General features: G+C 51.3%; 3 protein-coding genes across 3 annotated transcripts; 2 read left to right on the forward strand and 1 right to left on the reverse strand.

Annotated features, from left to right (window-relative positions):
* Positions 1-1,018: 1,018 nt before the first annotated feature.
* Positions 1,019-3,978, forward strand: B0H65DRAFT_464912 (uncharacterized protein). The gene is made up of 7 exons (XM_062826778.1): positions 1,019-1,610; positions 1,688-1,753; positions 1,836-1,891; positions 2,004-2,245; positions 2,316-3,052; positions 3,128-3,301; positions 3,401-3,978. Exons 1-7 carry the CDS (start codon positions 1,500-1,502, stop codon positions 3,695-3,697), a joined length of 1,683 nt encoding a protein of 560 aa, XP_062681512.1. The 5' UTR covers positions 1,019-1,499; the 3' UTR covers positions 3,698-3,978.
* Positions 3,979-6,394: 2,416 nt separating this feature from the next.
* B0H65DRAFT_442366 (uncharacterized protein) lies at positions 6,395-7,784 on the forward strand (the record flags this gene model as incomplete). Its single annotated transcript, XM_062825573.1, has 5 exons — positions 6,395-6,808; positions 6,886-7,139; positions 7,175-7,390; positions 7,478-7,656; positions 7,741-7,784. 5 exons carry the CDS (start codon positions 6,395-6,397, stop codon positions 7,782-7,784), a joined length of 1,107 nt encoding a protein of 368 aa, XP_062681513.1.
* A 1,043-nt stretch (positions 7,785-8,827) lies between these two features.
* B0H65DRAFT_189303 (Sodium/calcium exchanger protein-domain-containing protein) lies at positions 8,828-12,863 on the reverse strand. Its single transcript, XM_062821611.1, has 3 exons — positions 12,439-12,863; positions 9,499-12,326; positions 8,828-9,403 (listed from the first exon to the last, which is right to left on the reverse strand). The coding sequence occupies exons 1-3, from the start codon at positions 12,629-12,631 to the stop codon at positions 8,963-8,965; spliced, it is 3,462 nt and encodes a 1,153-aa protein (XP_062681514.1). The 5' UTR covers positions 12,632-12,863; the 3' UTR covers positions 8,828-8,962.
* Between the last annotated feature and the right edge of the window lie 653 nt (positions 12,864-13,516).

The raw sequence follows: 13,516 nt of genomic DNA on the forward strand, positions 1-13,516 counted from the left end.
CTCATACTTTCTCGGGCAGAACGCCTTGGTATTTGGTTTTTTTTTTGTTTTCTTTTCAAGTCCGCTTGCTTTCAATGCTTTCTTTCCTTACATCCCGCTCCTAGATTGCCTGTTAAACCTTGATACCCCCAGCATCGCTAGTAGTGCGAATAGACCGAACTTTCAAGCTCGTCCATCTCAATCTGTACGCGCAAGCCATACTTAATTAGCAGCAGAACTTCAAAGACTTCGTCTTTCCATCCGGTAAGCTCGCAGTTTTGAACGAACATTACTCATTTCTCTAGGAATAGCCACAATCCACCGATCTGCCCTGACCTGTTCCGGCTCACACGTAAGTAAAGGTTAAAACAGAATCCCGACCAATCGGTTACAAAGTAGGATAGGTACGTACCTTGATCCTATAGTTCCCTTCCCCGTACTTCGCAGTCAAAGCCTGCTTGAGCTTGAGAGGATCTCGGTACTTCTTTCGCAGAACATGATTATGCCACTGGACTGGTGCAGCCGGGGAAGCCTGATTTATGATCGCTGGCGACGATGAAAGCATGGTGTACGAACGCGATGGCTGGTGAGGTGTTCGGTGGCGGTGATAGAGATCAGGTTTCTCAATATAGGCCTAACTGTAGACACGTTCTCTTCTTTAAGTCAGACTGGATTGAGCTGTGTTTCGTCAGATGTCGAATGTAACGGTATTGTTGATGGATTCAACCAGCAGGGCTTCAGTAAGATGTCGGTGCATGAGGCAAGCAATAGGGAAAAAGAAGAAAACAAATCAAGCCTACGGCCGAGAAATAAGATGCTTCAGGTTACACAAAACATCTCGGGATGAGCGGACGGTTCTCTGCAGGTTTTCGTTCAGAAAGAAAATGCAGACATTCCCAATTAGAGTAAAGTTGCTGGCCAAGGAGAAGCAACGAGAAGCATTCCACCGAAGGAGTCAGGCGGTGATACTTAGTGCAATGGCTCTATGACCCCGCAAAACCACTAACACTCACTAGCAGAATCCTACTTTCTTGGGGCGTACACAACGTGGTGCTTCGCCACGAATTCCCGGTTGATGAAGAACCAATTATTTGGCTCGAGGCTTTCCATGTCAGCTTGCATGGGACACGTGCGGAAATCGTGGCGAGGCAGAGACAGCAGAGGAAAATCTCTACGATTCGTCTCACTCGCCGAGTATTCGTGTTACATCGCCAGTCCGATTCCACCACCTCACTTCCTCAAGTGTGCCTGACAGTCAGCCTCCTCCAACGGTCATCATCTGCGACATTTCTCACAGAATTTGTGAGACGCCCGGCTCATTTGGCGGGGATTTTGGCTTAACCGGTTTAAGAATCACCCGGAGTCGCAGCGACCCTTGTCGGGTTTGTCCTTCGTCACAAGATCCTTTGCCACAAGAACCTCAGGCAAACATAAGCGCCATTTCACGTCCCTCGTTCATCATCGCCCCTCATAGTTCTGTGGTGTGATTGCATGGAAGAGAACAGTTGTCCGTGACGAAGATGGATTATGACCGTACCTCGCTCGAGTGGTCCGAACGCGACTTTTCCAACTTCACTTGCCAATTCCCAGGCGAAAAGGCGACGATAGTGACGAAACTTGTGGATAAAGAAGCAAGTCATTTTGGGACAGTCTATAGCAATGCGGGCAGTCAAAGGGCTATAGCTGATCTGTTTCCGACGATCTACAGCAGGGTCCAACATTCGAGGTCAAGACACTGAGCACCAGTGAAGAATGGGAGGCCTGGTTCAAGAACGTAAATAACCCTTCCGATTGAACATCGAAACCGTCAAAGTTCGTTTTATCTGATCGATGAGTTAACATCTTGTCCCGGTCAGGCTGTCCTGGATTTTCTCCCTTCATCCGGCCACCCGGGCTCTGGCATATGTGCTGTGTAAGGAAATGAGAACTCTTCTTTGCCTCCACCTCTCTTTCTTCTGTGTAAGCCCTTTTCAAGGAAGCATCAAAGGCAAAGGGCGTCTCTTATTGACGGTATAACGCAATAGAATCTTCAACAGGGTCAAGCCAATATTCGACGATGACGATGACGGCGCAAACACACAGTCACCGGTATCCTATCTCCCTTTCAAGAGCGATGATATCCTCTCACAACTCGTGCATGAGTTTCATCTCCATCCTAGGATTACCCGGACGATCGGTAGATTGAGCTGCTACTTCTCTGCTCAGCGCCATTACTCCGACGATGACGATCTTCCGAAGGGAAGTAAGGAGAGAAGACCGATGATAAGTATGATTCAACCATTCCTCGTATGCCAGGAATCAGGGTCTGTGGACTAACCATTACTTGCTCCAAACAGCGTGCACAGCGCGAACTTCGTCGACATTGCCGAACGACATTGCTTTGTCAACGACGTACTTCACTGAAACTGATCTCAATCTTGCAGTGTTCTACGGATGCAATGAAAGACAGAAGGAAGATATAGTAAGAAGAATCAGGTCGTGTGATCTCAAGCACAACCACCCATTACTCCTGCCCGGCTTGTTCTTCGAACTCGAACGTATTCGTCTGGTCGATCAGGTAGAGGATCTTCTGGACAACTTCGAACTTCGGAACAACTACGAGTACAACCAGTTAGAAAACGTCGGCGGCGCAAGGGGACTTGACCTAGACATGGACAAGAAAAGAATGACAGACGTGTTGAAGTCAACGTACAGGTCCAGGGAACTGGTAAGCCTGATAATGGCCGTGAAGCGACAGCTGAAGAAGTTTGAGACGGCAATGGACATGGTGGAAACCAGTGTCAAGTCATCACCTCCACCCACCTTCTCTCAGGGCTGTCTGACACGCATCCCTTCAGCGACCTTGTCATCGGCACCTGGCTCATGCACAGTCTCCCGCGCTACGACGCTGTATGGCGAGGAAAACCACGCGCAGCAGGGGCTTCCTCCCCTTCCCGGCGTATCTGGCTACTTGAGACTAGAAAGGGCAGGGAGACAGATTCGGGAAAGGCTGCAGGATATCATGTTTGAGTTCGATGATAAGATCAACGACTGCCATCTCGTGAAGGACAACATGTCACTGACAATGCAGACGGTACGAGTGATGGATGGAAGACAAATACTTTCAGAGAGCACACAAAGCTGACTAACGATGCGATACACTTTCTAGGTTTGGAGCTTCTTCTCACTCCAGGACAACCAGACGAACCTGAAGCTGTCGCGACTCAACACCAAGCTAGCACACGCAAACACCGGTCTTTCGGAGGAGATGAAGAAAGACAGCTCGCAGATGCGATCGATCGCTTTGCTGACAATGGTCTTCCTACCCATGTCAACCGTTGCGGTATGTCACGACCCGTGTCTCTTTGCGAAGGGTTTAGCAGTGTTCAAGGAGCTATAAACAAAGGCATGGAAGTTGGAACTGACAACAACTTGCACCTAGGCCATCTTCTCGTCAAATTTCTTCTCATGGGACGCCGAGGGAGGCCAAGCCGTCGTGTCAAAGTACTTCTGGGTATTCATCGTCGTTGCCATTGCTCTCACATGCATCGTCGTCGGGGCATGGTACTTGGCAACATTTCCCAGGGATCGCAAGGGCCATCGTCAATGTTGCATACGCTTGCCATTTGGTCTGTTCGGCAGTAAAGCTGGAAAGGACGATGACGACTTCCAGCCCCACAGAAAATCTGGGAGAAGGATCTTCGACGATGAAGAGGGTGGGATTCCACTTGATCTCTAGGGAAGGAAGGAATGGTCTTCCCTCAGGTCCCTCCCATAGCGTGTTCAGTGCCAAGGAAAGTGAGATGCAGATGTCAATGGCGGGAGCGAAAAGGAGTAACTGCATGCGAGTGTCCCCACACAACCTAGGTGAAGACCCGCTCAAAGGGTCTCTGTCGCGGAAGGTATGATCATAATCACGGGCAAGCAAGCAAGGGCGGGAGGTTTTTATATCGTCTAGTTCTCCTGGCAATTGGTAAAATTTTTGGATAGCTCGGATCTCAATGCCACACTTCTCTCACAGTGCACCTGGTTGAAATGATAATGACGAGTGTCTTCCAGAATCGGTCCGGATCAGTAACTGCACTCGCTCAGGTCCAAGTCTGAGGCCCCCATGCGTTCCTGTTCTCCCTTTTTCCAGCCTCGATGTCCACCCTGCAGTATGCAACCAAGAAACCGGGTTAAAGAAGAAGAAGATATCTCCGGCAAATCACCATTGGAAACTCTGACGCGTTCGATAAGGCCGGTGGTGGTGGGCTGGGTTGGGCTGGTGGCCCAACTTCGAGACCAGTCACATCTTCAATCTAAAAACTGGATCCTGGAGTCTGGATATCAACACCAATGACTCTGTGTCAGCATCAGGTGAGCGAAGCCAAGAAATTTTTATCATGAAGATTCGCCAACAGAAGATTCAGACTTGATTAACAGCTTCCAAATCGTCGTTCTGGGCAATATGCCTTCGCATCCTGTTCACTCTACTGTGATCTCTCAATTTTTCCCCCTTGAATCCGAGCAACCCCGACCGGCCGCTCAGGGCACTATTTTTACATCTGCTCCATTTCAAGCGTTATTTCGATGATAACTTCATCAACGTCTCATCTAGAGACAAATGCGGACTGACGGCAGTGCTTGTAGTGAGTCTCCTGCCTGGCCTTTCATCACCAACACAAGACTCTCACCCATCTTCACCAGCACTCAAAATTCTCCCACGTCTTGCCAGTCTCATATCAAACTCTCAACGCAGAAACGCCATCCCAGTCAAAGTTTGACTTTATCCACAAACCCATGCGGGGGAAGCACCCAAAACCCCAAGGGGCAACCCATCCATCAATGCCACTGTAAGGGCGTGTTTGGCAACTGTGAAATGGCCCTCTGAAATGGGTTCTCTGAAATGGATTTCAGAAGTGTTGCACGGGCCTTTCTGAAATTCTGAATCCAGTTCAGAAAAATTTCGGGCCTGAAAGTTGGTTCTGAAATTCGAGGATTTGACGAAGTCTAATTGGACGCATCCCAAGAGTGGGGCTTGGAATTTCAGAACGGGGATTTTAGAACGATTTCAGAACTGAAATGTTCAGAGCGCTTCCAAACAGCACTCTGAAAAAATAGGGTCTGAACATTTCAGTTCACAGTTGCCAAACACGCCCTAACAGTCCAGAGCTCAGAGTCCAGAATCCAGCATCCCCCTCTACACTCCAGTCTTGCCACTTGTCGCCCAGATCATATGCCTCGATATACTATCATATGCCTGAAAGGCCCGAAGCGGCTCAGGTGTGCAGACTGACAGACTCGTTTGGTTGACAACGGATGGAGCCATCCAATCGGCTTGTCTCTCCCACACCTCCACGTTCACGGGCAGCATGGCATGTCTATGCCTTACTCCAGATTCTTTTACCCCATGGGAAAACCCCAGATGGCGGGCGGGTGGCTTCTTTGTGCGAGCTTCAGTCTCCACGTTTTCCGAACTGCGAGGAAAGTTGGTTCGGTCTGTATGTACGTCACTTCGAAGCACAATCTTTCTGCCTCTGCCGCTGTTGTGTTGATTAGAGGTACTTCAGGGGGGAGAGATGCTGGTGGAAGTGGTAGGGTGAGTACAGACGGCGCAATATTGATTGTTCTCCCACTGACAGAGGAACATATGAGCAGGCATGACCTTCCTGCTTGAGTGGCAAAGACATCGTGGACGTAAGTGGTGGCACCTGGTATGTATAGCAATATACCAGGCGTGGCCACCATTTATCCGGTTGGAGGCTCAATTCACCCGCTCCAGACCTCTCTCTCTTTCTGTCTGTCTGTTCGACTACCACACAGAAACCCTGGTCAGTCTCATGGTCTAGGTTTTGTCAAGGATGTTTCTATCAAAATGAAGATCACGAAAACATACCTACCTACCTACCTCTACTCTAACATACCTGGTCGTCCGGAGGAACGACAATTGTCCACGAATCCGGCAGTGGCTACAATGACATTTGGAACGCCTGTAGACCAATCATGTAGCCACTTATATTATACCCAAATGAGAAGAAGACCTTCGGCCTTGTTTCCGTAGCATCGGCAGTTAGTAACTTGCCGGCGAGCCTGAAATCATCCTGCGTCTTTGGTAGGTAGGAAACATTGTCAACCTGGTCACGGCTGACCACGGTTCCATCATGGTGTTGAGGGAGGGAATCCGGCTGGTGGAAAAAAAGGAAGATCAGAGGAAAGGGGGAAAGGCGATCGGTGCTCATGTATAAGTGCGTCGTGCGACATCGCGATCCTCCCTCGTCGTCTTTGCTCTCCTTTTCTGTCTTCTCTTATCTTGATATCTTGTCTTCAGCAGCAACCAGTTCCCTTTTTCTAGAGCTGTTACCCATCAGCAACAGTCGCCTCACCGCCGACCAGCCATCCGCGAACCGACTTTCAGGTTGTATTGAAGAAAGTAAGACCAAAAAAAAAAGACAAGATGCAGTCTTGGGCAACCCTCGCCGCCGCCATGGCGCTGCTGGCAAACGGTGCCGTCGCGCAAAACATGTTGCGCTTCGCCTGCTCTCAGCTGGTCGTGGACCGCGTCGACCCTCTCGTCAACCCGGGCATGCGCTACACACCCCATCTCCACCAGATCGTCGGCGGCAACTCCTTCAACCTGACCATGGACCCGGGCTCGCACGATCTGGCCGGCCAGTCGACCTGCACGTCGTGCAGCTTCGCCCAGGACCTGTCCAACTACTGGACGGCCGTCATGTTCTTCAAGGCCAAGAACGGCAGCTATCACCGCGTGCCTCAGGTCGGTAACGGCAGTCCGCAGGGCAAGCTTGTCAATAAGGGTGGTCTTGATGTGTATTATATCCCTAGCGGCAAGGTGACTGCTTTCAAGCCGGTGAGTGACTGACTGCCTTCAGCCATATCTGTTCCTACTCCGGAACCCCATGAGTTGCTAACAACCACTTACCCCAGGGCTTCCGCATGCTCGCCGGTAACGCCGCCAACACCGACCCCAAGAAGGTTTCCTCCGGCAACATCTGCCACCGCTGCTGGACCTCGACAAACGAGGGTAAATTCGTCGGCGGTGCCCCTTGCACCGGTTCCGACACCGTCGACATCCCTCAAGATACCAAGTGCAAGATGATCCGCCAGACCATCATTTTCCCTACGTACGCTTCCCTTTCTTTCCTTCCTCCCTTCTCTAGTCCCGTCCATTCCACTGGAACGTAAAACTGACGTTTTGGCCAAAAAAAAAAAACAGTTGCTGGGACGGCAAGAACCTCGACTCCCCCGACCACAAGTCCCACGTCGCCTACGGTGGCGGCTCCGGCGCCAACGGCGGTGGCTCCTGCCCTTCCACGCACCCCGTCAAGCTGCCGCAGATCATGTACGAGCTCATGTGGAACGTGACGAACTTTGCCGACAAGAGCATGTGGCCTGATTCGGGTCCTGCGTTCATGTATAGCATGAACCTCGGGTATGTTTCTTTTTCTCCCAATGTCTCATTCCCGCAGTGGTTTTGATTTGATGTGAAGGGAAAGAGATGCTGACAAAGTGAAAACAGTGGCGCTGCCGCCCACGGTGACTACGTCTTCGGCTGGAAGGGTGACTCCCTCCAAAAGGCCATGGACAAGGGCTGCAATCTCAACAAGGACTGCCCGTCTGCTGGCCTGACGGCCCAGACTACGGCTCAGTATAACGCTTGCACTCTCAAGCAGCAGGCTCCTGAGCCTGTTGATGGCTGTACGTTTTTTTCCAGCTCCGCTATTAATTCTTCCTCCCATTTCCCATACGTAAGACCAGTAAACTGACAGATGAAAACAATAGGGCTCAAGGCGATGCCAATGAGTGAAATGGCCATCAAGGCCTAGGCTAGTTATCTCTTTGGAACGCAACCGACCGGAAGGAAGGAAAACCTGTAGGCTCTCTTTTGTCAAACTTGTCAACGATCAACTATCAAGTTGTTCGGTGGTGGTAGGTATAGCTCGTGTAACCCGTACGTAGAGGAGTTATTACCTTACCTTACCTTACCTTACCTACCTCCATCTGTTTCCCGTTTCGTTCGCGGATGGGCGGCCATTTCCAAGTGTAACCTGTCAAATTTGAAGAGGTTTCGTCCATATTAGCATTTCTTCCATCCCCATCTATCATCGCACATACAATTATCTCCGAAAAAGAAAGATTTATGTACTTACTTTGTTTCTGATAATGCCAAGCCTCCCCGGGTTCATTAAGCAGACACCGAACCACCCTGGAATACTGGCCGCCTGACCTGATTCCGCGAAACAGCATTTCGGTATATAGTAGGCTGTGGATTCTGCCTAAAGTGTTAGAACGTGGATCCCGGCATGCAGTCAGCCGTGAAGTGTCAGTTGTGGTCGATCTTTTTTCTTCACTTTCTGTAATATCACAATCGGTTAGTGAAAAATATGACTTGACCGCTGAGAGAGGAATGTTGGCGTACTCACAAAACGTCTAAACATGTACCAGGCCCATCGCATGACATAATAGTGGAAACAAGAAAATGAAGATGCAAATGTAACTGTATTCTGTTCTCATCCGTTAATGACATGACCCATCTCATGATCCCTCGTATCATCATCACCACACTCAACACTTCTCCCTCGTCCTCTCTGTCTCCAACCATTCTGCGGATAGTCTTGTATGCCATCGAGCCCACCACAAAGAAATCCCACATGCTAACGAAAGAAGCAATTTTGAACATATACTACATGAATGAACGCAACCAATGGTGTTCAAGAGAGTCAGTGCTTTTATGAGCAAGGAAAAGAAAAAAAAGAAAAATAAAGCCAATAATGCCCCCTGAATGCCGTTTAACTCCCCGGGAATTTTGACCCTTGAATGAGCAGGACGATCAATGTATAGAAGAAACAAAACAGTCTGTGGGCTTCGTTATACAGTCATGGTCGCCCAAAGACCGCCTCCAAAACTTTTAACTGTGCTGACTTCAACTGTTGGCGGCCAATGCTCCCCAGGGTATTGATCGTGAAATCAAAACAAAATGAGACACTCGGTGTCCAGTAATCGTTCAGTAAGCGACACCACCAGTACCTCGCCCAACAGTCTTAAAGCTGTAGCTCATGTACTGTCCGTCATCACCAAGGGTGTCGAAGCGGCTGATGCCAGCATTAGATTTCTCGAGTCCGGTGCTGTAGCCGCTGAAGTAGTAGCCAATAACAACGACAAGGTAGCTCAGAAGCAAGATACTGCCCTTGAAGTAGTTGCTCTTCCCTTCGCCGTACATGTAGCTCAAAAGGAAGACGCACAGGATGACTGTGACCATATCCCACTGTGGGAAGAGGAGGCTAAAGGTATAGCGTGCCATATCTGCGACCGGTACATCCGGAGGATAGATGGCGGAGAATAGCACGAGTGCCGGAATTTGCAACAGGCAGACTTGCAGGGCATATGCTGAACCGATTTCCATGGAGAGCGCAATGTTGCCATTCATAGCAAAGGAGATGGCGTTCTGATTAGGTAGAAGTTAGCATCAGTCCTTTTCTGAAAAAAAAAAAAAAAAAAAAAAAAAAAAAAAAAAAAAACCCCGGCTGGACCGAAGCTTACCAAGAACTCAGTGGTGTTGGGAACAAGGGCAAACAGCGTAATGCCGAGGAACTTCTCGTCAATCTCAAAGCTTTCAAGAACCACATCCACAGTGTCCACCAGAATCTCGGCAATGACAGCATAGAGAACGGTGGCTCCCATGAGAATGATAGAACTCTTGAGCCGGCTCCAATTGGGTGCATCGTGACCACCTCCTGCGTGTGCAGCAGTAGTAGACTCGCCGCCAGCCTCATCGGCATCCGGGAAAGTTGCGGTACGGATCAAGCCGCGGCGGCTTCCCGGGGCCGACTGTTGCTGACCTGTTATCGAAGAGCCTCCGAGGTGCGAAGTACGTCTTTGGCTGGAATAGTTCCTGGCTGCCACGGTGGCGGCGGTAGCTGCAATTTCAGCGACCTGGTGCACGAGATTGTTATTCTCGGCATCAGAGAAGCCGGGTATGTTAAGGATGGTGGCCGCATGTTGACTGTCGGTGGCACCGTATCCAGTCGATTTGGGAGGGACCATATGGGGAGTGCCGTTAGTCTTGGCCCCTCCTGAGACAGACGAACCTGGCCGTTGCGGCTCGTCCGAGGGGCCCTGGTGACCGACTTGGCGAAGGGATTGGCCGAGAATGCGCTTGTAGAGATGCGAGTCACGAACGTCAGCACCTGTGGTGTCACCGAGCGAGGTATGCTGCACCGTCGAAGGTCGGGCACTGTTGCGAGCTGTGTTATCCTCATGCTTCTTCTCATCCGCATCGGTATTCCAGATAACGGCGGCATGGGTGCGAAGAGTAAACCAAAGACCAATGATATACGACAAGAACAGCAGGCCAGCGGCGATGTAGCAGTAGGGACGGACTGCCTCCAGATAAAAGCGGTCATTCATAGCAGGGGTCTGCGAGAAGTAACAACGACGGCAATCTCTTACTGAGCCCCTGGGATGATCAAAGTTAATACAATCCTGGCAGGTAAGCTCGTGGGTTCCGTAAATTTGGTAGAACAAAGTCGGACCAAAGGCGCCAATGACCGCGAATAGCAGCATGGTCGATGTCACACCGGCTGATTTGGCGTTGAAGCGTTGTGTCTTGCGCTTAATGGCGCCGCAGCACATGGAGATACCCGGAAGGAAAAGAATACCGGCGAAGATACTCCCCACAATGCTTCCTTCGACCAGCTGTGCTTTACCCTGCTGCAGAGCAACGCAGTAGAGAAACACCTCCACAATGGTAGAGAAGAATGCATTGATGGCAGCACCGAAGCCCATCGACGACTGTGCGGAGATGGAAGCAACAGCTTGACCAATGAAGTAGGCAAGGGGGATGATGGAGAAAAGGCCGGCGACGAACAAAAAGGCGGGCGAGGTAAGGAAGTTGTGGATCTCCAAAATTCCTTCAAGGACAATCCAGTCAAAGATGACAAACATGACGATAGCCATCAGGTTGACCAGGAAAATGTTGGTTCCGTCGATGGTATACTTCCAGTACTTTATACCGACAGCACGATACGTGCAAATGAGGATGGAAGAGTGCGGCGTGGTGGAGGCCCGGGCAGTCGAAATATCGGATTCGAACCACAGGGCCAGCGGATGGCGTCGAAGATGGTCGATGAGAAGCATGGTGACCTTGCCCATGGGAATCCAGAACACCAGGAACCAGCAGATTGCCGACACAATGAAGAGCGAGGGCATAATCATGGTGTAGAAGAAAAGGAAGTAGATGACTCGCCCAACATTCCATTGACCACGGCCGAACAGTCTTCTCTTCATACGAGGAAGGTCAGAATCGGAAACATGGCCACGACCGCGGCCGAGCAGGCTCTCCGTCTCGTCCGGTTCCGAGTCCAGACTCCGGCGGGAGTGACCAATAATCGACCGGTCTCGCTCGGGGCCAAAGAATAGGCGACCATCCTCGAGGTCACCACTCTGCCACTGCTCGTACTCGCTGATGCTTCTGCCTTCGCCCTGGTCCTCGTCCAGATAGCCATCCTGTTGCTCCAAGCGGATGAACTTGCCGAATGGATAGAACAGGTAGCCACCAAGACCCCAGAGGACTCGTCCGTACTCTCGACCACTAGGAGCGGCGGCAAAGACGAAGCAGACAATGGCGCCCGTATAAGCGATGAGGGACATCCACCAGCCAAAGGCCAAGGTCCACATGATGTTAAAGAACAGCAGCCATCGACTGACGTGTCCTCCAGGTGACGAGTGGATATCTCCCTCGGCCGTCTTTTGGACCGAACGGTGTTTTTTGTACAAGGCTGGTTTCCATAGCCTGATGCCGAAGGGGTGTGTTTCGTTTATTGCCTGCTGGCGGTCCTTCAGTGTGAAGCTTTCGGCGTCACTGATATCGCCATCGTCGTCCTCGACCGGGGTCTCACCCTCGGCGCTATCTTCTTCGGCTGGAGGAGGCAGATTGACTTCCTCTTCCGGGGCCGGAGTGTCGACTTCTTCAATGACGTCCGGGGGATCTCGATCGCGGCTATCGTTTGCTCCATCTTCGTCTAGAATCGAGTGTACTCGGGACAAGGGAGCAGGAGGTGGGAGTCGCCTGCGGGCTGTAGAGCCACTGTAGCTCTTCTGGCGCTCAGCAGCATCAGCCTCGACTTCGGTTATGTCGTCATCGACGGAGAAGACCTCGCCTCGATGGGGGGCCTGGACGTTGGACGAAGTGCGTCGTGTCATTGGGGGCTTGCGAGGTCGTGGTCGTCCGCGATCGGGACCTACCATGGGAGAACGAGGGATGCCGGTTTGGGATGCTCGGGAAACGGTACGTTCACGCTCGGAGGCAGTGATAGAGGGCGCGCCCTCGGCATTGGCCATGCTGGCGGCGGTAGGGCTGTGAACGGCACCTATATATGTGCATGATATGGTCAGCGAGGGTACGATACCTCCAACAAAGTCCAAGAATCCCCAAGGATGCCAAGGTGGGCAGTGGGGGAAGATGGCAGAAGAAGTACCCACCAGCAGGGCCTGTAGGGTCTGGCAACCTCCGCACAATGTCGGTGGAGTGGAAGCTGGTATCCGGAGGGTTCATGCCGGCATCGTCATGTCGGGCTCCGGTGGTGTTGATGGGATCCAGGCGCGAACTACGGCGCGTGTTGGTGGGGGACGGATCGGGACGGTCTTCGTCGCCCGTATGGGAGGGAGGACCCATGGTGAGGGGTTGTGTGTGGATAGCAATGCCAATGGATGGTGATCAACAGCAATGGGGCGTTGTTTTTTGTGGTGCTAGGAAGTATACCAGGATCAAGCGATGCACGTAGGGTTGTGGTGTAGTGGTGTTGTGGATGCTGATTCCCTCCGTCCTTTTTTCGAAAGAGAAGGATCCGACCTCGAGGTGTTCAGCGGAAGCCGTAGGTAGATATGGCGAGTATCTGTCGCAGCGTAGAGAGTTGGCGACAAGCTAGGAGAAGGATGTTGAGTTTAGATCAGAGTGACTCGGCGAACAGTGAGGCGAGATTCGTAGTTTAGGTTGGTATGGCACGACAGTTGCACCAAGTAGTGGAGAAGGAAGGGTTCATGATCGGATTTCCTCCAGACTCGAACTGGCGGCCGCGACGGTGGACGGGATGAGGTTTGTTATGAGAAAGACGGAAAGGACGGATAAGGTAATCAGAAATGCCAAAATGCGACAAGTGTGAAAAGTGGACGGTTGGTGGGCGTGGCCTGATGACCCGAGTTGGTTGCGAAAGCCCGAAGCTGGTGGTGCTGCTGGTTGGTGGTGGACTGGAGGTTTGTTGCAGCGCTTGTCAGTGTGAAGCAGGAAAGGATCGACTGCTGGCCCCTGCTCGTACTGTGCAGCGTCTTCCTTGGAGGCAGCTCGGCTGTTATGGTTAGCTGTACCCCTACCCTGAAAAATAATGGAGATGAAAACAACACTCGACAAAACACTGGCGTGTTGGGCTGGGCGCAAAGACGGAAGACGCTAGAGACTTTTCCGAGGTTATCGGGCTGAAAGACTATGCCAACTGGGGATGAAAGTCTTGGAAAGAGTTGGAAACAGAGTCAACTTTTTCAGAAATGGAAATTTGGGGAAGAG

This window comes from Neurospora tetraspora, assembly GCF_033439725.1.
Source record: "Neurospora tetraspora strain CBS 560.94 chromosome Unknown B0H65scaffold_4, whole genome shotgun sequence".
NCBI lineage: Eukaryota > Fungi > Ascomycota > Sordariomycetes > Sordariales > Sordariaceae > Neurospora > Neurospora tetraspora.